At 45.2% G+C, this 25709-nt stretch overlaps 3 protein-coding genes across 5 annotated transcripts; 1 reads left to right on the top strand and 2 right to left on the bottom strand.

Moving 5' to 3' along the window:
• Positions 1 to 263: 263 nt before the first annotated feature.
• Positions 264 to 16239, top strand: LOC135093922 (kinesin-like protein KIF11). 3 transcript variants are annotated; one of them, XM_063993588.1, is made up of 22 exons: positions 264 to 590; positions 4915 to 5126; positions 5551 to 5698; positions 6012 to 6161; positions 6750 to 6907; positions 7138 to 7360; positions 7708 to 7871; positions 8285 to 8477; positions 8719 to 8901; positions 9297 to 9442; positions 9615 to 9740; positions 10128 to 10267; positions 10602 to 10717; positions 10890 to 11072; positions 11355 to 11522; positions 11989 to 12249; positions 12440 to 12619; positions 12787 to 13009; positions 13360 to 13502; positions 13653 to 13739; positions 13941 to 14039; positions 14367 to 16239. In XM_063993588.1, the coding sequence occupies exons 2-22, from the start codon at positions 5047 to 5049 to the stop codon at positions 14550 to 14552; spliced, it is 3357 nt and encodes a 1118-aa protein (XP_063849658.1). In that variant the 5' UTR covers positions 264 to 590; positions 4915 to 5046; the 3' UTR covers positions 14553 to 16239. The 3 variants fall into 3 exon arrangements, with proteins under 3 accessions (XP_063849658.1, XP_063849660.1, XP_063849661.1); XM_063993590.1 differs by having other exon boundaries at positions 264 to 595; XM_063993591.1 differs by lacking the exon at positions 4915 to 5126.
• A 123-nt stretch (positions 16240 to 16362) lies between these two features.
• LOC135093931 (transmembrane protease serine 9-like) lies at positions 16363 to 18371 on the bottom strand. Its single transcript, XM_063993612.1, has 3 exons — positions 18189 to 18371; positions 17740 to 17850; positions 16363 to 17571 (listed from the first exon to the last, which is right to left on the bottom strand). The coding sequence occupies exons 1-3, from the start codon at positions 18354 to 18356 to the stop codon at positions 16438 to 16440; spliced, it is 1413 nt and encodes a 470-aa protein (XP_063849682.1). The 5' UTR covers positions 18357 to 18371; the 3' UTR covers positions 16363 to 16437.
• A 3222-nt stretch (positions 18372 to 21593) lies between these two features.
• On the bottom strand, positions 21594 to 23655 carry LOC135093930 (transmembrane protease serine 9-like). Its single transcript, XM_063993611.1, has 3 exons — positions 23473 to 23655; positions 22995 to 23105; positions 21594 to 22802 (listed from the first exon to the last, which is right to left on the bottom strand). The coding sequence occupies exons 1-3, from the start codon at positions 23638 to 23640 to the stop codon at positions 21669 to 21671; spliced, it is 1413 nt and encodes a 470-aa protein (XP_063849681.1). The 5' UTR covers positions 23641 to 23655; the 3' UTR covers positions 21594 to 21668.
• Between the last annotated feature and the right edge of the window lie 2054 nt (positions 23656 to 25709).

Genomic DNA, 25709 nt, shown 5'->3' with positions numbered 1-25709 from the left:
TATATATATATATATATATATATATATATATATATATATATATATATATATATATATAGCAACATGTCAAATATTTCATCAAAACTCGCTTACTTTGGTCCGCTTCAGTTGTCCGTGACCACAGCCACACTCATCACCACCCCTACGCCTGTTCACAACACACTAGCGCGTAGCAACTTCGCTGCGGCGGCCCAGAGTACAATAATTTCAACCTGTGTAGTACGATAGTATGGCCAAAACAATCTGACTGCTGCTGCTGCCTGACAGTCAGTGTGTCGCGTCTATGGGTGGCGTTAGTATGCGTCTGTTTCAACTCCCAGCCTGACACACTTTGTGTTTTTTTTTTATTTATTTTTTCTTGTGTGTGTGTGTGTGTGTGTTACCACGCCTACACAGTGGCTGCCAAGGCTTACCCATGAGTTAAACCTTCTTTAGTTGGTAATGAGGAAGGCGTGGGCTCTAGCAGTGGACACCCGAAGGCAGCAGTGGGTGAAAACAAGCAAAATAAAGAAAAGTTTGGCTGTGAGAAGGTGCTAGACAGCCAGCCATAGTGACGAGGAGGCACCACCACCATCACCACCACAGGGAAGGTAAGGTCAGGAAGTGTTAGAATAAATTTAGGTAACTTAACGTAACTTTTTAATGATTAACTAAACAATCCACGGTTTTAACTCATTTTAACGCATCTCACCTAACCTCCAGCACAATATATCCCTGTGTCAGCCTCGTCTCGTTGCTAAAAACCGTAAAATTTAACTTAATGAAAATGTAAACAATCTGGGTCGTCTCTATTTATCAGCCATTATCTATCTTATTTGTGAGTGTTTTAAACCAATACTGTCGCAAAGCGGAGCCACATGACCAAGTTTTAATATCCGCTCGTTAGATATACCTGCCATTACTTAGTTTAAGTTTGGCGAGGGTTTGAATGAGTGAGAAGGGTTGATCGTCCCCTCCACTGGCCCCGCACCGCCATCTTGGATAAGGCTCCCCAGCCCCCTCCGGTTCCAATATTTTTTTTTTATTTCCTAAGTATTTTATTTCGGCTTGTAGCTAAGATTTTATGGTTTGTAAAAATATTTCGTTGTTTTTTAAGTTATTTGAGCGCGTGTATTGCGTGAAAAGTGGTGATTTTGGCGTTGTTTATGTGTAAATAAGAGGGCCGTTTTCGGCGTATTTTCTTACGGCCCCAAAACGAAACTTTTTATTTCAGCCTGTACTAGGTTCTTATTGGTTTTAAAAAATAGTTGGTGTTTTTTTAAGTGTGTTGCCGTCCTGCTCAGTGAAATGCGTGCACCGTACACTTGTTTTTATTCGTGTTCAACTTCCAATAATATTGAATTTTTTTTCGGTAGATTTTTTATTTGTGCTTGTAGCTCACTTTAAATGGTTTTAGAAAATAGTTCAGATTTTTTAAAGTGTTTTCCGTTATGTTTAAGACAGAATGGGTGGACATTTCAACGATTTTAAATGGGGTGAATGTTCTAACAGTTTCCAGATACTTCTTTTTAAATATCTTTAATACTACTGCGTTTCGAAATGTGTTGTTATTTGTGGCATTAGTTAAAATGTGTGGCAAATCTGAATTTATAAAGCATTCCTGTCTAGCTGCGTTTTTTAGAGGGGTCATTTTCAAAATGAAATACGTACGTACGTAAATAACGGCAGCTGTGACGTCATCAACCCCCCGCCGTGACGTCACAAGCCCCTCCAGCCGTGACGTTATCAGAGTGGTACCTTCCCTAACTCCCTTCCAGTCCCTCCCAGTAAATATTCAGTGTTTTTTCAAGGTATTTCAAGGTGTGTGTGTGTGTGTGTGTGTGTGTGTGTGTGTGTGTGTGTGTGTGTGTGTGTGTGTGTGTGTGTGTGTGTGTGTGTTGCCTTATTTTTCGTTGTACAGATGATGATGCAGTGTGTGTGTGTGTGTGTGTGTGCCTTATCTTTCGTTATACAGATGGTGATGCAGTGTGTGTGTGTGTGTGTGTGTGTGTGTGTGTGTGTGTGTTGCCTTATCTTTCGTTGTACAGATGGTGATGCAGTGTGTGTGTGTGTGTGTGTGTGTGTGTGTGTGTGTGTGTGTGTGTGTGTGTGTTGCCTTATCTTTCGTTGTACAGATGCTTATGCAGTGTGTGTGTGTGTGTGTGTGTGTGTGTGTGTGTGTGTGTGTGTGTGTGTGTTGCCTTGTCTTACGTTGTACAGATGCTTATGCAGTGTGTGTGTGTGTGTATGTGTGTGTGTGTGTGTGTGTGTGTGTGTGTGTGTGTGTGTGTGTGTGTGTGTGTGTGTGTGTTGCCTTGTCTTTCGTTGTACAGATGCTTATGCAGTGTGTGTGTGTGTGTGTGTGTGTGTGTGTGTGTGTGTGTGTGTGTGTGTGTGTGTTGCCTTGTCTTACGTTGTACAGATGCTTATGCAGTGTGTGTTTGTGTGTGTGTGTGTGTGTTGCCTTGTCTTTCGTTGTACAGATGCTTATGCAGTGTGTGTTTGTGTGTGTGTGTGTGTGTTGCCTTGTCTTTCGTTGTACAGATGCTTATGCAGTGTGTGTTTGTGTGTGTGTGTGTGTGTTGCCTTGTCTTTCGTTGTACAGATGCTTATGCAGTGTGTGTGTGTGTGTGTGTGTGTGTGTGTGTGTGTGTGTGTGTGTGTGTGTGTGTTGCCTTGTCTTTCGTTGTACATATGCTTATGCAGTGTGTGTGTGTGTGTGTGTGTGTGTGTGTGTGTGTGTGTGTGTGTGTGTGTGTGTGTGTGTGTGTGTTGCCTTGTCTTTCGTTGTACATATGCTTATGCAGTGTGTGTGTGTGTGTGTTGAAAATGTACGCGCGCGCGCGCGTACATTTTCAGTTTGTTAGCTGCCTAAATAATAAATCGTTTATTATTATTATTATTATTACACACACACACACAACACACACCTGTAGTTCAAGAGATTAGGTTAAGTTTGCTTAAACACACACACACACACACACACACACACACGCACACGTACATTTTCAGTTTGTTAACTGCCTAAATAATAAACCGTTTATTATTATTATTATTATTATTATTATTATTATTATTATTATTATTATTATTACACACACACACCTGTAGTTCAAGAGATTTGGTTAAGTTTGCTTAAAAACACACACACATACACACACACACACATACACACACATTATCTAGAGAGAGAAAAAATACGAATAAGAAAAAAATGCTTACACTTAGATTACGCACAAACAAACAAACAAACACACACACACACACACACACACACACACACACACACACACACACACACACACACACACACACACACACACACACACCTGTAATCAAAGAGGGTACCACGGGGCTTCTCATAAATCATCCTCGTGTTGCTTACACCCTTGCAGAGCAACAAACAAGGTGAAAAAATACATTGGGATGAACATTGGCTCCCGGCACGCCAGGAAACACGGGTACCTGAGCACGTGGAGCCAGAAGAATCCCTACCTCCACGAACAAGACGGCCTTCACGGAGGTTGTTGGAGGAAATATAAATGAAAAATGAATATTGTGTATTAGGGATAAAGTGTTGTTTGAACTTGGTGAGTGCCGGATGGAAACACTCAAACTATCTTTTTTTTTTTCTTTTATGTAGGAAGAATACTGCCAAGGGCAACAAAAATCCAATAAAAAAATATGCCCACTGAAATGCCAGTCCCATAAAAGGGTCAAAGTAATGGTCAAAAATTGATGAATAAGTGTCTTGAAACCTCCCTCTTGAAGGAATTCAAGTCATAGGAAGGTGGAAATACAGAAGCAGGCAGGGAGTTCCAGAGTTTACCAGAGAAAGGGATGAATGATTGAGAATACTGGTTAACTCTTGCATTAGAGAGGTGGACAGAATAGGGGTGAGAGAAAGAAGAAAGTCTTGTGCAGCGAGGCCGCGGAAGGAGGGGAGGCATGCAGTTAGCAAGATCAGAAGAGCAGTTAGCATGAAAATAGCGGTAGAAGACAGCTAGATATGCAACTTTGCGACGGTGAGAGAGAGGCTGAAGACAGTCAGAGGAGAGAAGAGGAGTTGATGAGACGAAAAGCTTTTGATTCCACCCCGTCTTGAAGAGCAGTATGAGTGGAACACCCCCAGACATGTGAAGCATATTCCATACATGGACGGATAAGGCCCTTGTACAGAGTTAGCAGCTGGGGGGGTGAGAAAAACTGGCGGAGACGTCTCAGAACACCTAACTTCATAGAAGCTGTTTTAGCTAGAGATGCGATGTGAAGTTTCCAGTTCAGATTATAAGTAAAGGACAGACCGAGGATGTTCAGTGTAGAAGAGGGGGACAGTTGAGTGTCATTGAAGAAGAGGGGATAGTTGTCTGGAAGGTTGTGTCGAGTTGATAGATGGAGGAATTGAGTTTTTGAGGCATTGAACAATACCAAGTTTGCTCTGCCCCAATCAGAAATTTTAGAAAGATCAGAAGTCAGGCGTTCTGTGGCTTCCCTGCGTGATATGTTTACCTCCTGAAGGGTTGGACGTCTATGAAAAGACGTGGAAAAGTGCAGGGTGGTATCATCAGCGTAGGAGTGGATATGACAAGAAGTTTGGTTTAGAAGATCATTAATGAATAATAAGAAGAGAGTGGGTGACAGGACAGAACCCTGAGGAACACCACTGTTAATAGATTTAGAAGAAGTGACCGTCTACCACAGCAGCAATAGAACGGTCAGAAAGGAAACTTGAGATGAAGTTACAGAGAGAAGGATAGATAATTTTGTAAAATATGGTGTCTGTTTTCTGTTTGTCGTTTTTATTTTGTCCTTACAGAGGTTGCCGATGAAGAGCAAGCTCGGGTCACTTATAGCATTAAGATCAAAATCAAGATGAGCGTCAAGATCAGGATCAACATCAAGAGCTCTCTCCTGATTGGTCAATTTGATTTCCAGACACGCCATAGCTGCGGAGGGAGGCACACAGGAGGACACAGAATATCTCGACTGTTTAAGTGTTTTGAGCCTTCCCTGGGTGACATTTGAGTGTGCTTTCCGTGTGATCTGCGTCCCATTCAGCCAGCAACCATGATGAGCAGCCCAGTCCCCGTCAGGAGGAAAAATAAGGCCAATGCCAGCCAAAACATCAAAGTGTTTGTCAGATGTCGGTAAGATGAACTTAATTGCTGTGATTGTTTACTTTCATTTGTTGGTCTGAAGGGTTGAAAATGCTAACCGGTTAAGTCTTGTGCTGAGAAGGTAAAGAGTCCTACTGTAGTAAAGCTGTCTGTAGGGCCTAGTTATTTTATTTTTCATCATTGTAATTATCCACCAGATTTGAAAAGTTTGGCACCCCCGAGCAGGGCGTGGGAGCGTAATAAGTGACTAAAAAGCAAATTTCAGCAACACGTACATTAGAAAACGAAAGAACTAACGGTACTCGTGAAGAACTGAGGTCCCGGACTTGGCCTAACCATTCTGCACTTTGTTAACAGGAAAAATATTAAAAACTGGCAGTATCTGGAGGTCTTGTCAGGTTATATTGTGCCAGGGCCTCTTCCTCACTCTCACACGCCTCTCTCTCACCCACAGGCCCATGAATGCACAGGAGAAGGCTGGCAAGTCACATAACATAGTGACAGTGCAGAACAGCAGGGAGGTGGTGGTCAAAGAACGGCCCACTGACAAGTTTGCTAAAACCTTCACATTTGATCACGTGTTTGGCCAGGATTCCAAGCAGGTGTGTGTGTGTGTGTGTGTGTGTGTTCTTCCTGTCTATATCTGTTTGTCCAGTTTCTCTTTAATTAAGTGTGCACTGTCTTGTTTGTGTTGACGTAATTTAACCTAACCTAACCTAACCCAAACCTAACCTAATCTAATCTAACCTAACCTAACCTAACCTAATCTAGCTTAATCTAACCTAACTTAACTTAATGTAATCTAACTTAACCTAACCCAAAACATAACCTAATTTAATCAAACCTAACCTAACCCAAACCTAACCTAATTTAATCAAACCTAACCTAACCTAACCTAACCTAATGTTTCCTCAGATCGACGTTTACAAAGCAGTGGCCAAGAATTCAGTGGAGGAGGTTTTAAATGGCTTCAACTGCACAATATTTGCCTACGGACAGACCGGGACTGGCAAGACTTTTACAATGGAGGGTGAACGAGCCTTGGATTCGACAACATGGGAGGAGGTAATGGGAGAAGGGACTGTGAAGATAGATAGATAGATAAATTGATTGATAGATAAACCCATGCATTCTTCTCTTCTTCATCTCTTCTCTATCTTATATTACAGTTCTCCCTCTTTCTCTTCTTCTTTTTTCCTTTCCTATTTATTCTTCCTTCTTTGTTTTGTTCTCTCTCTTTTTCTAGTTTGCTATTCTTCCTTCCTTTTCTTCTTTCTCTTTTTTTCAGTTTGTTATTTCTTCCTCTTCCTCCTCCTCTTGTTTATCTTCACTCTGTTCCTCTTCCTGTTCCTCTTCACTCTCCTTCTCTTCTTGTTTCTCTTCACTCTCTCCTCTTGTTCTCTCCTTTTTGTTCTTTCTCTCTTGTTTCTCTCTCTCTCTCTCTCTCTCTCTCTCTCTCTCTCTCTCTCTCTCTCTCTCTCTCTCTCTCTCTCTCTCTCTCTCTCTCTCTCTCTCTCTCTCTCTCTCTCTCTCTCATTCAGTAACACCAATGAAAATCCACCATCACCACAGCCTTACCACAATACCACACATTACCACAGTACTACACCTTATTCAACCTACCACAGCTCACTCCACTTCTCACTCCACCAGGACCCACTTGCCGGCATCATCCCCCGCTGTGTGAACCACCTGTTTGACGAACTCCGCATGCAAAAAGTGGAGTTTACGATGAGGGTGTCCTTCCTGGAGCTGTACAATGAGGAATTGTTCGATTTGCTGTCTGCTCATGATGATTTCTCTAAGCTGAGGTGTGTGTGTGTGTGTGTGTGTGTGTGTGTGTGTGTGTGTGTGTGTGTGTGTATGTGTATGTGTGTGTTTATTAACCTATCTGTCCACATATGTCATTGTATCTCCCTTATACCCAAACTGGCATTCCTTTTTTCCCTCCCTTCCTCTCTTACACACCCAAACTCTCCCTCACCTCTCCTACCCTCACTCTCCCCCACCCTGGTACCCTGAACCCCCCTTACACCCTCAGGTTATACGAGGACTCCACCAAGAAGGGCTCCTGCATCATTCAGGGGCTGGAGGAGGTGCTGGTGAGGTCCAAAACAGATGTATACAGTATTCTGGAGAAGGGATCCACTCAACGACAAACGGCAGCCACTCTTATGAATGCCCACTCCAGTAGATCGCACACTGTATTCACTGTCACTGTGCATATGAAGGAAAACACAGTGGATGGTGACGAACTGATGAAGGTATTGGGGATTGTAATGAGTGCATGTGTTTGTCTTGTCTGTTTTTCATTGTGTGTTTAAAGATGAGTGGATGGTGATGGGTTGGTGAAGGTATAGAGGTGTGTGTGTGTGTGTGTGTGTCACCTATATTCTCACTATCTTCCTCTCTCTTATTCCCTCCTTCACTCACTATTCTTTCTCTCTTTTCTACCCTCACTGCTTTTCTCTTCATTCCTCTCATTACTTTACTCTCCCATTCCCTCAATCACTCACTACTTTCTCCCTCATTCCCTCTTACCCTAGTACACACTCCCTACCTCTCTCCGTGCCATTTCCTACCCCAATACTCACCCACACTCCTTTCACAGACCGGCAAGCTGCATCTGGTCGACTTAGCTGGCTCGGAGAACATAGGGAGGTCCGGTGCGGTGGAGAAGAGGGCAAGGGAAGCTGGAAATATAAATATGTCACTGCTAACTCTCGGCCGTGTTATAACTGCGCTGGTGGAGAAGGCACCTCATATTCCCTACAGGTAAGGAATTTAGGTATTTATCTGCTAGGTGTGTTGGAGGTGTGTTGGTGCATTAAGCCGTCAGGTCTCCACGTGGCTGTCCCTGTATGAAATGTGCCTGTCTGTTTGCATCTGTCATCCTTATCCATGTATTTGTCAGTTTTCAAAGCTCCACATTGACTCGGCACTAACAGCCTGATTACCGAGTCTGTTCCATTTGTCTACCACTTTGAGAACCAGTCATGTCTTTACTTCCATTCTCAACACTTCATCAATGCTTAGATAGATAGATAGATAGATAGATAGATGGATGGATGGATGGATAGTTACTGTATTTAGCCCTTCCACACTACCACACCCATTCCACAGAGATAGACACTTTACTGACCCTTTCCACACATCCACACCTTTCCATGCCCTTGCCACATCCACAGAGAGTCCAAACTGACCCGCCTGCTACAAGATGCTCTGGGAGGACGCACCAAGACCTCTGTTATTGCTACCATTTCCCCAGCCTCAGTGAATCAAGAAGAAACACTGTCAACTCTCGACTATGCTCACCGTGCCAAGAATATACAGAACAAGCCGGAGGTCAACCAGAAACTGCACAAAAAAGAGTTGATTCAGGTGTGTGTGTGTGTGTATGTGTGTTTGTTCTTGATATCGATAGTGTTTTAAAGGGATGCTGTGCTTACAAAGTGAATATTTAAATGCCCTTTTCCCTCTGCACCTTTTAAAACACTCTTATGATACTAATACTGTTGTTTTAAAGGGATACTGTGCTTAAAAATGAATAGTGTTGTTTTAAAGGGATACTGCATACAAACTGAATATTTAAACACAATATCCTTCCCTGTTGCACCTACAGGAGTACTCCCAGGAGATTGAAAGGCTGCGACGGGACCTTCTGGCTATGAGGGAGAAGAATGGGGTATACTTGGCCAATGAAAACTATCAGGAAATGCAGGCGACAATGGAAGCACAGGCCACAGAAATCACTGAGAAGATTGCACACATCAGAACACTGGAGGCTGAGATGGAGAAGAAACTGGTGAGGTGCTGGTACTGGTGGTGGTGGTGGTGGTGGTAATGGAGTTAGTTAAATAGTGGTGAAAGAATGAATGGTGTGTGTGTGTGTTCTCTTTCTTTCTCTCTGGTATTGTACATGATAGTATGCCTTATATTTCTCTCTCTCTCTCTCTCTCTCTCTCTCTCTCGTATTAGTAGTTGCAGGGGTACTACAGAATGATGTGTGTGTCTATATTCTCCCTCTCTACCTTTCTTTTTCTCCCTCTGCTTCTAATTCAGCCTCTGTTGAGTGTATTCTCTGTCTGTGTCCCTGTTTTCCTTTGTTTTTGTGTGTGTGTGTCTGTTATCCTGTGTTTCTGTGTTACTTTGTCCCTGTGTCTCTGTGTCTGTCTAAACCACTTGCTCATCCACCCACAGCAACTGTTTGCCGAGGTGAGGCAGCAGCTGGAGACTACATCCCAGGAGCTGGCAGACACCAAGGAGAGGCTGTCAGACACCTGCAACACTCTCTCCTGCACCCAGAAACTCCTGCACACCACTGCCCAGGAGAGGGAGGAGCAGCGGTGAGCCATGGGACAGAGAGAAACTTGATGAAACACACACACACACACACACACTTAGACAGACATACTCACACAGTCACTGAAACAAACGCACACTCTTAGACAGACAGACACACTCAAACACTCACTAAAACTCACACACACACACTCCTAACACACCTAATTTTTTCAGATACCTAGTGTCAGCACATGCTAGGACAGAGGAGAAGCTGCAGGTGAAGGGACAGACTCTGATTGATGTAGCGTCCTGCACCTCCTCGGACCTGTCAAGACTCCACGACAAACTTGACCGCAAAAGGTGAGGATTGGAGGAATAGAATGAGATAGAAGTTTGCATGCATTCTTTTCCTCCTTTTCTTTGTTTTCCTACATATCTTCCTTTTGTTTACTTTTTTTTTGTCCTGGTGAGATTGATGGATAAACTTAATTGCAAAAGGAGGAGGCATGGAAGGTGGTAGGAGTCTGCATTCTTTTCTTCCTATTTCTTTTCTTTCTTTCCTCCGTTTCTTAATCTTTTCCTTCTTTTCGTTTACTTAGTTTTTCTCTGTCTGTCCTTGCGAGATTGAACAACAAACAACTACAAAAGTTTATCCTGCTCTCATTCCACATTATTCCCCTTTCATTCCACACACTCTCTCATTCCACACACCCTCTCTCTCCACACTCACCTGTCTCCCCACTGCAGGAATGTTGAAAGCCAGAACACCCAGGTCTTCCAGGATTTCCAGGCTTCCTTCACACAGATCCAGGACAGCTTGAGGCACACACTGAAGTCCAGCTTGACCCAGCACACTGATAAACTGAAGGAAGCCACCAGACTGCATTGTAAGTGTCCTAGTCTAACCTAAGTGTGTTTTAATGTAACCTAACCTAAGTGTGTTTTAACTTTGCCTAACCTAACCTAACCTAAATGTGCTTTAGCCTTGCTTACTTAGTTTAATCTTTGTGATGAATAGTAGATGAAAATAATCTCACCTAACCTAATTTAAGTCCATGTCAAAATATTGCTGATTTTCTATTTAGTGTGTGAAATAATGTACACACACACACACACACACACACACACTAACATTAATATACATGAAAATAATAACAATACTCTATTTAGCATGTGAAATGATATATATACCTACACACACTAACACTGCCCCATACACAGGTGAGGGTCTGCAGGAGTGCCGAGGAGCTGTGAGCAGGTCAGGGAGAGCCGTGGGTGCCTTGGCAGACACACATGCTGCCCTCACTGCCTCTGCCCTCACCCTGCAGGAGGAAATGGTGAGTCGATTGCACTGGGTCAGGGATTGCAAGGTTCTGAGGACTTGTTAATAATATGATGAGTGAGGGTTTTAGTCTGCCTCCCTATCTATGTTTTTTCCTCCTCTCTCCTTTTCTAACAATGTCCTTCTCCCTCTCTCTCTCTCCCTAACAACATCTCCCTGCCCCCCAGACGAAGGTGGTGCTGGGTGGAGTGAAGGGTGCCCGGGAGGAGGGTCGAGAAGCCTCCATCCAGCAGAGGGACCTCCTGCTGGCGCTGCTGGCTACAAACACTGAGGTGACGGGGCAGATGGCCGAGCTCATCTCATCTGCCAGCACCTCCATCACCTCCCTGCACTCCACGCTCAATGGAAAGGTGTGTGTGTGTGTGTGTGTGTGTGTGTGTCCATAAAATCCAGTAACTTCCATTAGAACCATAAAAACACCCTTAAAATCCCAGTAACTTGCATTAAAACCTTAAAAATACCCTTGAAATACCCAGGAACTGCCACTATAGAAAGATATGATGATGCAAAATTTGAGCTAGTGTGTGTGTGTGTGTGTGTGTGTGTGTGTGTTAATCTTTACTTTCACAAGAACAAGGAACAAGAAGCACATAACATTCCTAACCACTCTATCCCTCTCCCTCTCTCTACAGTTGCAGGAGATGGAGGGGCTGTGTGAGGGGCTGCAGCAACACCACATGTCCCTAAGTGCCCAGGTGTTGCAGGAGGTGGAGTCCCATCATGCTTCACTCCTGCAGCACTCTGAAGATACAGCCACCAGCCTCCAGTCCCTCCTCAACTCCCAGCACACACAGACACAGGTAATTTTATTGTTTTGTGGTGGTATGTTGAAATATTTAAAGATTGTATTGGTTACTGTTATTGTTTTGCTGTAAAAGTGTGTTCTGGGGGGGGGGAACTTTCTACTCTCTTAAAAATGAGGGCAGGAGTACTTTCTCTCCCCATACAGTGAGGGCAGGAGTACTTTCTCTCCCCAGTAAAGTGAAGGCATTAGTACGGTACTTACTTTCCCTATACAGTGAGGGCAGGAGTACTTCTCTCCCCTGTAAAGTGAAGGCATTAGTACAGTACTTTCTCTCCCCATACAGTGAGGGTAGGAGTACTTTCTCTTCCCTGTAAAGTGAAGAATACTTTCTCTCCTCTATCAGGGGTCTAGGGGCTGAGAGAATGAAAGATGTGTGCCTTATCTTAGTAACTACTTGGAGGAGCGCCCTTAGTATATATATGTGTATATATTGACTTAATGTGTGTGTATGTCCCTTTCAGAGCATCAACCATGACCTTGACTCAATGGTTGCCACACTGACTGCCATGAAGAAGAAGATGTCTGACCTGACCTCCTCCAGCCAGCAGCAGGTCACCTCAGCTCAGCATAGCCTGTCCTCAGTGCAGGCTGGGGCTCAGGAGACCACTGGCAGGGTGAAGGCAATGGTGCAGCAGGGAACAGAACACAGTGCCTCCCTACTGACTGTCATACACACACAGATGTCAGGAACTCATTCTAAAGTTGATGACAGTGTTGGTGAGGTGAGTATGTGAGAGAGAGAGAGTGTGTGTGTATGTGTGTGTCTGTGTGTGTTGCTGGCAGTCCCACACACGCACACACTCACATCAGAAACTTGTGTTGGGGAAGTGAGTGAGTGTGCGTGAGTGTTCTGTGCCTCAAATGCATTCCTACACCCTTGAACAGCAGTATACTCATCTTCATTCCCCACAGCTGGAAATGACCCTGCAGCGTTTGGGAGAGAAGCGCTGTGAGGTGGAGACAGCCCTGGAACAGCACATAGGACAAGCACAGCACTCCATCGAGGCCGCCACAGCATTACAAGACCAGCGTGTCACAGAACTGGAGGAGGCAGTGGAGAAACATGTAAAGACTGCAGAGAAGGAAATGAAGGTGTGTGTGTGTGTTTGTGTGTGTTTACCCAGTTATACTCTGGGTTTTATCTACTCTAGCCTGGCCCTGTCTATCTGTCTAGTCTTTCCTACACTCATTTCCCCTGTCTATTACAAAGATATAAACCAGTATTCTTGTCTATAACCAGCTGTCTTGTCTGTACCCAGGATGGTGAGAGGAGCATGAAGGAAGCCCTGGCCAAGGAGAGCAACACACTGCAAGAGGAGGCTGGGAAGTTGGACAGGGTGCAGGAGGAGCTGTTACAGAGGGTGCAGACAGTGGAGGAAGGGCTGAAGGAGTTGGTTATAGAGGTGGACAGCTCACACCAAGCCCAGAGTGAAATGGTGACAAGTCTTTTCACTCAGGATATGCTGCATGACAAACCTACAGGTATTGCTCTGTCTTGTCTCTTCTCTTCTAAATCTCCTTATCTGTCACAACTCTCCTCTCTTTTCCTCTCTCATATCTTCCTTACCTGTTACGATCTGCATTCCTTCTCTTCCTCTTGACAAACCTACATGGAATTCTCTCTTCTTTCCTCTCTTCATTATCTTCCTTACCTCATCTCTTCTCTTCTATATCTAATCTGTCACAATCTCAGTATTCATTCTCTTCCTCCTCCATCTGCTTCTCGTTGTCTCTTCCCCAGTCACCCATCACTCTTGTCACTGTAATTTCTCCTATCTTCCCCAGTCACTTATTCCTGTGATCCTCTACTTAGCACCTCCTTCCTCCCGCAGGTCAGACACCAGTACGCTGTAATTACAGTTTCCCCAGCAGCCTGCCAGCCACCTCACCACACGACAGACTGCTGCAGAGGTTCAGGGGTTCTCTTGTGTCCTCCTCCAAGATACCGCTGCCTAACTTTGGGGATGATCTTGAGGTATATATGTGGCTTTGTGTGTATGTATGTATGTGTGTTACATTTGTTTGATATCCTCACTTGATTGAATTCATACTCTCTCTGATTTTGGTCTTTCTCTCTCATCTTCACACTTAAATCCACACCTCTCTCTCTCTCTCCCTCTCTAAGGATGACCTAGGGGAAACCTCCACCTCCACCACCTCCTCTGACTCCCTTGTGAAGGAAGAGGATTCAGCTTCTGAGGATAAGACTGATGTAAGGACTGTCCCCCCGCAACTATCACTGTATCATTTTGTGTGTGTGTGTGTGTGTGTGTGTGTGTAGTGACTAGATAGATAGATGGATGGATAATTGGCTGAATGATAGACTAACTGGCTGACTGAGAGGCTGAATGACTGACTGATTGACTAATGAAATTAATAACTGTGTGACTGACTGACCATTTCCCTTCCCCAGGACCAAGGATTTGTTGCCCCACGCCCTGCTCTCCAACGTGAGGACTCCGGCATCCCTCTCTCTCGCTCCTCCTCTGTTTCCTCCATCACAGAAGGCAAGGTATGCTGGGAAAGTTTGTGTGTGTGTGTGGGTGTGGATGTATTTTATTAGCTGAAAGTCATGTCTAGTCTTGTTTCTTGCTGTTACTATGTCTGAAGTCGATGAATTGAGCAAGAGGAGTGGTGGTGCAGTGTGTGTGTGTGTGTGTGTGTGTGTGTGTGTGTGTGGTGGTGAATGAAGAGTAGCAGTGGTGAGTGTGTGAAAGTGACAGGACTAAGAGTGTGAATGGTGTGTGTGCGGTGCCTTGCGTGGGCTGCACTGGTATAGAGATCTACTACTACTACTACTACTACTACTACTACTACTACTACTACTACTACCCCTCAGGAAAATGTCCGAGGCAGCAGGCATAACAGCACCACCAACATTAACAGCAGCAGCAAGAAGAGGGAACTCAAGCCTCCCACTGTATACAAGTCAACCAGTATGGAGAAACTCACGCACACAACCACCACCACCACCACCACAACCTCTGAGGGGCGCACACGGAGGATATTAGGTGCACAGAACTGAGTGTGTGTGTGTGTAAGATTTAGTTAGTTTTTTAAATGTTTTTTTTGTCCGTTTTTTTATTCAGTGTGTGTGTGTGTGTGTGTGTGTGTGTGGGTGCCTTGTGCGTGCTGCTGTCCCATTCCTCCACATGTATACTTTGATGCATACATACGTATACATACTCGTGAATTATGTGGTCTTTTTAACAGAGACCATTCTTATTATTATTTATTTATTTTTTTATATTTTATTTTATTTTTTTTTTTATCATTAATTTTACTTCCCATTTTATCATTAGATTTACTCAAGTTTTTAGTTAAGATCTCTATGAATCTACTTGAGGAAACTATTTTTTTTTTTTTTAATAGGCATATTTTTATTATTTGTCTTTTGGAAATAATAAAAAAATATGCTTGTGTGTGTGTGTGTGTGTGTGTGTGTGTGTGTGTGTGTGTGTGTGTGTGTGTGTGTGTGTGTGTGTGTGTGTGTGTGTGTGATGCCTTGTCTGGGCAGCCCCCTGTGGGACTCCCTGCCTGGTATAGAGATATTTTTATTAATTTGTCTTTGTATCAAGATTTAGTGAGGTTTTCAATAAGGGTCTCGAAGAATCTACTTGGGGAAACATATTCTTATTAATTTTAGGCACCTGTATAGTGTTTACAATAAGTTAGGAGTATTTTATGTTTTTATTCTGCCTTTTGACTATAATGGAAGGAATGCAGACACAAACACCATGAAGGATAGAGAAACACACAAACACCATGAAGGATAAACACACAAACACCATGAAGGATAGAGAAACAAACATCAAGAAACAATAGACAAACAAACAGCACAAAGAACAGGAAAACAAACACAGTATAAAGAAAGATTACACAAAAAAGGCAACACAAACAACATCAAGGAAAAATTAGACAAAACAAACAGCACAAAGAACAAAAATAAAACACCATAAAGAAACAATAGAGAAACAAACAAACAAACAGCAAGGGAAAATAAACAAACAAACAGTATGAAGAAAAAAAATAGCATAAAGAAAGAATAGAGAAATAAACAAAAAAAAAAAGAAACAATTAAGAACAAAATAAACAGTATAAAGAAAGAATAGAGAAATAAACAAACCATTAAGAACACAAACAAACAGATTAAAGAACAGAAAGACACACCATAAGGAAAAGAAACTACACAAACAACGTAAAGAAAGGATACATAACAATACAACACGGAAGACAAGTGAGGTGATTAAGTTTTTCCAGGATTGTTGTTTTGTATATTACCCTTCAAATTACAGGCAATAGTATTAATAGTTTAGTTTATGGTAAAGAATTAATGTTACAATTGTTTTAGCTTCGTTAATGTGTTTTTTTTTTTTTTTTTTTTTTTTTTTTTAAGGCATGCAATGATTATATTTCGATATTTTTTTGATGCATAATACTTTTTTAGATTTAGGATGATGGATTTGCTATGCTTTTAAGTCTCTCTCTCTCTCTCTCTCTCTCTCTCTCTCTCTCTCTCTCTCTCTCTCTCTCTCTCTCTCTCTCTCAGTATCGCATCTTTGATAAGAGTACAATAATCTGAATCTGGCAGACGTTGCCGTGTTTCCACATATACTTCTTTTTTACCCAGCGTAAGTTTAAGACCCCGAGTGTCCCGAGTGTCTGTGTCTGCTGTGAGAGAAAGGTGTACCACATTAAACAAGACAACCTCAGCTGGGGTTCTGGCTTCTTATCCTAACCCAACGCTCTCTGTAGTGTGGTGTAAGTGGTAGAGAGGAACGCAACATGGGGAGGTGGAAGAATAGGTGAGTGGGTGAATAAAGAGAAAGAGGGAATCAGGTTGGTGCCGCTTTATTGTGCCAAGAAAGGTATGCAGTGCGTGTTGTCAGGAGGGAGTGTGAGCGACGCCTCTACTGGCAGGTGGTGGCGTCCTGAGTGTTTTCCTTGATCCAGGACACGTACTTGCTGACCCTGGCGTACACCCCGGGACTGTTTGCGTCAGCACACCCGTAGCCCCACGAGGTGATGCCGACCTGCACTCGCACGGAGTTTTCCTCCACGTACAGCGGGCCGCCGGAGTCTCCCTGGCAGGTGTCCTTGCCGCCCCCCTGGAGGCCGGCACACAGCATGTTGGCGGTGACGGACATGCCCCAGCAGGAGGGCTCCAGGATGGGCACAGTCACCTCGTTGAGCACTGAGGGCTGCGAGCCGCCGGAGCTGAGTGTGCCCCAGCCTGAGGCGGTGGCCTGCTCCCCGGCGTAAGTCTTGGAGTCGTCAGCGGGCAGACACACGGCGCCCAGCTCCTTGTACTGGCTGAGGTCCAGCACCTCGGACAGCTTGAGCAGCGCAATGTCGTTGTCCAGGGTTCGTGTGTTATAGTCAGGGTGCTGGATGATTCGCTCCACGGCCACCAGGCGCGTGGCTCCCGACACGTCATCGTTGGTGGAGTACATGTTGTGGTCGCCCACGCCTACCATCAACCCGCTGGATGTCTCGCTCATGCCGTAGATGCAGTGGGCGGCGGTCATGACGTACCTGTCGTTGATGATGGAGCCGCCACACCAGTAGTTGCGGCCGTTGCTCATCTTGAGTCCCACCTGCCACGGGTACTTGTTTGGCGGACTCACCTCCTCGCCGCCCACGATCCTGTTGAGGTTAGGCACGCCGCACGTGCACGAGCCGGTGTTGCCGGAGGGCGTGGTGATCTCGGGGGCCTTGGAGGACGTCGTGCTCACGGAGGAGGAGCTCACCATGCAGGAGAAGCCTTGTCTCGTGCCGCGCTTGTTGGTGCGGAACTTGAGTGTGACGGTGTTTCCTTCGGAGCTGTAGAAGCGCGCCCCGCGGCCACATAGCTTGTCCTTCAGTGTGCGTCCCTCGTAGACGAACAGCTTGTCTCCCCTGCAGTTCACGTCGAAGTCTTGGCAGTAAATGGACAGATAGGCGTCGGGGTTCTCTGCCGTAATCTTCCAATTGCACTTCTGCCTGTTGCCGTAGTTGTCGGGGAAGCTAGGGCTGGTCACCACCACCCCGTCCACGCCCACAGTCTGTGGGGCGAGACAAGCACTGTAGGAGAGGTGTTTGGGAGGAGACAGCTAACAATGACTGACTGACGTGGACCAGTTTTTATCCCACCGACTTCTCTTCTTACAATGGACCACAGTTAATGCTTATGAGAGAACACACACACACACACACACACACACAAGAGTTACCATTTTTCCTCCACATGATTGCTTCGGCTCCACGTATTCTCCCTGCTTGGGCTCCACGTAAACTCCGCCCTCCTGGGCCAGGGCAGGCACGCAGGCCACGGCGACCAACACCTGTGAAGGAAAGGGCACAGACCTGTATTCAGAAACGCTGTGCTCTCTCACCACGTCTGTTTTTAAAGGCCACGGAAATTATTAGCCGGCCTCTCAATAATAATATAGAAATCGTGTTAATGTCTCGATAGAACCATAAAAAAATAAACAAATAGATAAATAAATAAATAAAATAAATAAATTAAAATACGTGTAGCTTCAACTTTTTTTTTTTTTTTAATAATGGAGTTGAAGTCACAGGAAGATGGAAATAGAGAAGCAGGCAGGGAGTTCCAGAGTTTACCAGTGAAAGGGATGAAAGATTGTGAATACTGGTTAACTCTTGTTGCCTCACTCACCAACACGCAGCAGGCCTTCATGTCCTCAGCTGCTGGGGCTTGACTGACGAACCTCTGCCTGCCACCAGATTTTATAGCAGCAGAAACCACGGGACCAAGGCCACGCGTGACATGGGGTGGGTGGGTGGAGGGGGGCAGCACACCCATACAAAGCACACACATGCCCATGGAGTGTGAGAGACGTGAATGGGCAGTGTGTCACAAAGGTGAATCCTCAATGCTGGGGATATGACAGGCTCTCAACGCCTCGCCTCAAAAGCTGGGGACTTTCTTTGACCAAACACTTGTGACCAAAAATTAGGAGACTTTCAAAACGCCAATGGTTCGAGGCGCGGACACCGGCGGAGCGTGAGGGAGTGAAGGATGGCTTGGCACACCTGTGACGGCTCCATCGAAATTGTTTCAAAGGAGTATTCACCGCCGAGTTACACAAGAGGTAGTTACTTAGTGGTGGTCTGGGAGCTCATGAGTCGTGTCAAGTACAACAGTTTTGTAATTCGTTATGTGACACACATTGCCGAGAAAAGTAACGTGAATTTGATAAGTAACTACAACTCTGCCTAAGTCAGTTGTTATTCTAGGAGCAGATGATTGGTAGCAACTGAAAAAAAATATATATATATATAATTCAATATTACTGGTGTTCCTGAAGGTTCTGTCCTGTCACCCACTCTCTTCCTGTTATTCATCATTGATCTCCTACACTGGACTTCGTGTTGTCTCCACTCCTACGCTGATGATACCACTGTGTCAAATTTTGTGTGTGATGAAGGGACAGGATTGATCCACCAGTGTTCTAATTTTGATTGTCTACCCCCTGAGCACCACTGCATTGGCTTGATTTGATACTGATGATTGTTACTTGCCCAGTTGATGATGATGCTTGGTGTGTTGGTAGCATGGAGGGCCGAGAGTGGGGCAGTGATTCTGGTAGCTTGGAGGTCGCGGGTAGTTGGTCGATACGGTTGATGTGTGCGAATTAAAGACACAAAGATGAGGGTTCTTCTTGTTTTAATAGTAGGTTGTACACACTGGATTCGAGACGGAATTATAACGTGACAATTGGTTGTTCTCTCTCTCTCTGAAGTGATATGACTGGTGACTGAGTAGCGTCTCTCAAGACTGACTGTGACTGAGTGGAACTGAATGAGAGGCCAAGACTGATTGCTGGTGACTGGGTGACTGACTGACTGCGACTGAACTCTTCTCATCTCATTTCTAGTTGAAACAGTTTCTATGAAGTTGGGCTTTCTGAGTCGTCTCTGCCAGTTTTTCTCATCCACCCCCTCCCTCCAGATGCATACTCCATCCATGTATGGAGTATGCATTTCACATGTCTGGGGGGGGAGGAGGGTTCCACTCATACAGTTCTTTTAGACAGGGTGGAATCAAAACTTTCCATCTTATCAGCTCATCCCCTTAGACTGTCTTCAGCCTCTTTCTCATCGCTGCAGTGTTGCATCTCTTGCTGTCTTCTACGCTATTTTCATGCCAACTGCTCTTCTGATCTTGTTAACTGCATGCCTCCCCTCCTCCCGCGGCCTCGCTGCACAAGAGCTTCTTTCTTTCACCCTTATTCTGTCCACCTCTCAATGTAAGGGTTAGCCAGTATTTTGAATCATTCATCCCTTTCTCTCGTAAACTCTGGAACTCCCTGCCTGCTCCTGCATTTCCACCTTCCTATGACTTGAACTCTTTCATGAGTGGGTTTCAAGACACTTATCCTTCAAATTTTGACTACTGATTTCGATTCTGTTCGAGGACCGGCACCTCAGTGGGCCTTTCTTTTTTCTATTGCAGTTTTGTTGCCTTTGGCCGGTGCCCATCCTACATAAAATAAATAAATAAATAAATAAAAATGAATAAATAATAAACGTAGAAGAGAGAATTGCCTTTCCTCGACCCTACAATTATGGGTGTGGTCAGTAAAAGAGATCACCTGAGAGCTAATGAAGGCCTGCCAGTACGGCTACATCAGAACAACAGGCACTCACTGGCCAGCTACAAGGCTCACACAGCCGTGACGTCAGAGCAGCGATTCATAGGCCAGGAAAACACTGTTAACATCAATGGGGGTCTGAAACAAAGAGGAAATGGCGTCCTTTATCGTAAAACTAGGAAAAGCATGACAATGCACAGCAAAACAGCAACAGCACACCAAATCATGGCCCAAAGCAGTAGACAGCGGGGAAGATGGCGGCGATATAAGCTGAGGGGAGCAACCAGGCGGGCAGGAAGGAAGCCTGACCAGAGGCCCACAGCTGCAGCAGAAGGCACGGTTGAAGTAGACATGACGTACGACAAAGGCGGGCCCACGTGGCAAGTCGTGAGCAGGAAGCCCAGCACGGTCAGCAGAGCCACCAACAGCAGGCAGTAAGAATCAGGACACAGGAAGCGGACGGGAGAGACCGGCATACAGTGTTGTACGTGACGCCATGCTGACTCTTCATCTCACCGCCTGCCACCATTCTGTACTAGTTGTGCTGCAGCAACAGTTGTATCCACGCGTTCCCGGGAGTAAAGAAAACATGAAGTAGACGACTGTAGTATATTAATAAAACTGGTGCAGCACAAGGGTACACGCAGTAGCAAGCCCCACGTCCCACCGTTCCCGAGGCACCCAGCGTCCCAGACTGCTCGCGTGGCCGGACAGCCGCCGGATGCCAAGACGCCGCGTGACGGGGACGCGGGGGAAAGGGGGGGGACTCTGCGTCCGAAAGCTAATACAATGTAAGAGACTTTCACATTAATTTAATCTGCCCTCCTAGTAGTAGTAGTAGTAGTAGTAGTAGTAGTAGTAGTAGTAGTAGTGAGGACATATCATAAGGGTACTACTACTACTACTACTACTACTGCTACTACTATTATCTCGGGTATAGACTCTCTCTCTCTCTCTCTCTCTCTCTCTCTCTCTGTGTGTGTGTGTGTGTGTCGCATCTGTAAGAGTACAATGATCCGAATCTAGAAAAGAATGTATTGTTGGGAAGGGTGGAAGGCCAAAGTATACTGACTGGCCGCTACAAGCTACTCCAGGAGTCACACGAGTGGCGGAATTAATAAGACAGGTTGAGGGTAGACAGAGGTGGCGTTCCATGGTCGCCCACGTCAAACAAGACATGCCATCTCAGTAGACAGATAAGAAAGTAATCTCAATCTGGCAGACGTTGCCGTGTTTCCACATGTACTTCTTTTTCACCCAGCGTAAGTTTAAGACCCTGAGTGTCCCGAGTGTCTGTGTCTGCTGTGAGAGAAAGGTGTACCACATTAAACAAGACAACCTCAGCTGGGGTTCTGGCTTCTTATCCTAACCCAACGCTCTCTGTAGTGTGGTGTAAGTGGTAGAGAGGAACGCAACATGGGGAGGTGGAAGAATAGGTGAGTGGGTGAATAAAGAGAAAGAGGGAATCAGGTTGGTGCCGCTTTATTGTGCCAAGAAAGGTATGCAGTGCGTGTTGTCAGGAGGGAGTGTGAGCGACGCCTCTACTGGCAGGTGGTGGCGTCCTGAGTGTTTTCCTTGATCCAGGACACGTACTTGCTGACCCTGGCGTACACCCCGGGACTGTTTGCGTCAGCACACCCGTAGCCCCACGAGGTGATGCCGACCTGCACTCGCACGGAGTTTTCCTCCACGTACAGCGGGCCGCCGGAGTCTCCCTGGCAGGTGTCCTTGCCGCCCCCCTGGAGGCCGGCACACAGCATGTTGGCGGTGACGGACATGCCCCAGCAGGAGGGCTCCAGGATGGGCACAGTCACCTCGTTGAGCACTGAGGGCTGCGAGCCGCCGGAGCTGAGTGTGCCCCAGCCTGAGGCGGTGGCCTGCTCCCCGGCGTAAGTCTTGGAGTCGTCAGCGGGCAGACACACGGCGCCCAGCTCCTTGTACTGGCTGAGGTCCAGCACCTCGGACAGCTTGAGCAGCGCAATGTCGTTGTCCAGGGTTCGTGTGTTATAGTCAGGGTGCTGGATGATTCGCTCCACGGCCACCAGGCGCGTGGCTCCCGACACGTCATCGTTGGTGGAGTACATGTTGTGGTCGCCCACGCCTACCATCAACCCGCTGGATGTCTCGCTCATGCCGTAGATGCAGTGGGCGGCGGTCATGACGTACCTGTCGTTGATGATGGAGCCGCCACACCAGTAGTTGCGGCCGTTGCTCATCTTGAGTCCCACCTGCCACGGGTACTTGTTTGGCGGACTCACCTCCTCGCCGCCCACGATCCTGTTGAGGTTAGGCACGCCGCACGTGCACGAGCCGGTGTTGCCGGAGGGCGTGGTGATCTCGGGGGCCTTGGAGGACGTCGTGCTCACGGAGGAGGAGCTCACCATGCAGGAGAAGCCTTGTCTCGTGCCGCGCTTGTTGGTGCGGAACTTGAGTGTGACGGTGTTTCCTTCGGAGCTGTAGAAGCGCGCCCCGCGGCCACACAGCTTGTCCTTCAGTGTGCGTCCCTCGTAGACGAACAGCTTGTCTCCCCTGCAGTTCACGTCGAAGTCTTGGCAGTAAATGGACAGATAGGCGTCGGGGTTCTCTGCCGTAATCTTCCAATTGCACTTCTGCCTGTTGCCGTAGTTGTCGGGGAAGCTAGGGCTGGTCACCACCACCCCGTCCACGCCCACAGTCTGTGGGGCGAGACAAGCACTGTAGGAGAGGTGTTTGGGAGGAGACAGCTAACAATGACTGACTGACGTGGACCAGTTTTTATCCCACCGACTTCTCTTCTTACAATGGACCACAGTTAATGCTTATGAGAGAACACACACACACACACACACACACACACACACACACACACACACACACACAAGAGTTACCATTTTTCCTCCACATGATTGCTTCGGCTCCACGTATTCTCCCTGCTTGGGCTCCACGTAAACTCCGCCCTCCTGGGCCAGGGCAGGCACGCAGGCCACGGCGACCAACACCTGTGAAGGAAAGGGCACAGACCTGTATTCAGAAACGCTGTGCTCTTTCACCACGTCTGTTGTTAAAGGCCACGGAAATTATTAGCCGGCCTCTCAATAATAATATAGAAATCGTGTTAATGTCTCGATAGAACCATAAAAAAATAAACAAATAGATAAATAAATAAATAAATAAAATAAATAATTAAATAAATAAATAAAATAAATAAATTAAAATACGTGTAGCTTCAACTTTTTTTTTTTTTTTAATAATGGAGTTGAAGTCACAGGAAGATGGAAATAGAGAAGCAGGCAGGGAGTTCCAGAGTTTATCATTGAAAGGGATGAAAGATTGTGAATACTGGTTAACTCTTGTTGCCTCACTCACCAACACGCAGCAGGCCTTCATGTCCTCAGCTGCTGGGGCTTGACTGACGAACCTCTGCCTGCCACCAGATTTTATAGCAGCAGAGAACACGGGACCAAGGCCACGCGTGACATGGGGTGGGTGGGTGGAGGGGGGCAGCACACCCATACAAAGCACACACATGCCCATGGAGTGTGAGAGACGTGAATGGGCAGTGTGTCACAAAGGTGAATCCTCAATGCTGGGGATATGACAGGCTCTCAACGCCTCGCCTCAAAAGCTGGGGACTTTCTTTGACCAAACACTTGTGACCAAAAATTAGGAGACTCTCAAAACGCCAATGGTTCGAGGCGCGGACACCGGCGGAGCGTGAGGGAGTGAAGGATGGCTTGGCACACCTGTGACGGCTCCATCGAAATTGTTTCAAAGGAGTATTCACCGCCGAGTTACACAAGAGGTAGTTACTTAGTGGTGGTCTGGGAGCTCATGAGTCGTGTCAAGTACAACAGTTTTGTAATTCGTTATGTGACACACATTGCCGAGAAAATAATGTGAATTTGATAAGTAACTACAACTCTGCCTAAGTCAGTTGTTATTCTAGCAGATGATTGGTAGCAAATGAAAAAAAAAGTTTATAATTCAAAATATGACTCATACTCAAGAATCGTTGAGAAAATAAGTGAAAACATTAATTTTCTAAGTATACTACTACTAATACTAATAATAATAATACTAATACTTATACTAATACTGCTAACAGGGGAATAAGTAGGTCGTTAAATCTTTATAGGTAAAAATGGTTGAATAGATGAATGGTTAGCGGTACCTGTAAAATTACTGTAATTACCTCCAGGTGTTTATATAAAGGGACTGATCGAGGTGGCCGTCTGTGGGTGAGTAAGTGCATCTCTTCAACTTAATAACTCAGTTTTCAAGGTATTTAGAGGCCAGTACATTTCGGTGCGTGAATAAGACATTCGAAAACTCATGAAGAGAGAGAGAGAGAGAGAGAGAGAGAGAGAGAGAGAGAGAGAGAGAGAGAGATGTAAAGCCATGGATTATGACTATTATTTATTATAATTTTTTTTATTGATGTACTTATTTACTAATTTATTCTATTTCTATTTTATTTATCTATTTTTGTTTTTTTTATTTTATTACTATTCATCTTTTTGTGGGTGCCTTTTTCTCTATTTCCAAAGTATATACTGGCCATTACACTCCTTCCGGTGAATAAGAATGATCTAAAACCATAGCTTGTTTTTATTTATCTATTTTTATTTATTTTGTTTATCTTTTTGAAGAGGAACACTGGCCAAGGTCGACAAAAAAAGTGAAGGAAACAAAAAAGAAAGAAAGAAAGAAAGAAAAAGATGGCTCGCTGATGTATTTTGGACACATTATCAACAAAACAAAACAAACAAAAAAAAATGATAATAAAAATAATAATAAAGCGTTTGAAATAAAATCAAGACGATGGGAAAAAAAAAAAAGTGTCGGGAAAAAAGATAGGCTTGAATGTTACCAATCTCCTTGAGGGAAAACAAATTCTGCATGACTGGAGAATGATTGGTAGAAACAAAAGGAAACTGTAGTGGGGGTGTGAGAAAGGGGAAACATGAGACAGACAAGAGCAGTGAAGTGTGTGGAACTTAATGAATGGGAGAATGAGATAGAACGAAAGGGGACTCAGGAATGGTATAGGGAGAAAGAGGCCCCGTTGTGTGAAAGATGGTATGAAGGAAGCCTAGTGGTCGAGGTGTGAGAGAGGAAACGTGAGATAGACAGAGCAGTGGAGTGTGTGGAACTTAATGAATGGGAGAATGAGATAGAACGAAAGGTGACTCAGGAATGGTATAGGGAGAAAGAGGCCCCGTTGTGTAAAAGATGGTATGAAGGAAGCCTAGTGGTCGAGGTGTGAGAGAGGAAACGTGAGATAGAGCAGTGATTCTACGTATTATCTACACACCTGAGCTAAGATACCTTGAAAACTTTAGAAATACTGGAAAAAAAAAACACTGAAAATACCGTGTAAGAGTATGAAGGGATGGAAAGGTTCAAGCAGGACACACACACACACACACACACACACACACAGCCAAAATTAATCCAAAAATATATAAATAACCTCCAAATAACCCCAAATAATAAGTAAGGAGGAGTGGTTTCTAAAAATGTTTAGTCATGTTTTGAGTGTTTTTCATGTGTGTGCTAAGGAAAATATGTTGATTATAAGTTTGTTTTTTCTCTGATTAACG

Source organism: Scylla paramamosain, chromosome 44 (assembly GCF_035594125.1).
Source record: "Scylla paramamosain isolate STU-SP2022 chromosome 44, ASM3559412v1, whole genome shotgun sequence".
NCBI classification, from domain to species: Eukaryota; Metazoa; Arthropoda; class Malacostraca; order Decapoda; family Portunidae; genus Scylla; species Scylla paramamosain.
This window is presented reverse-complemented; position numbering and strand designations above follow the sequence as displayed.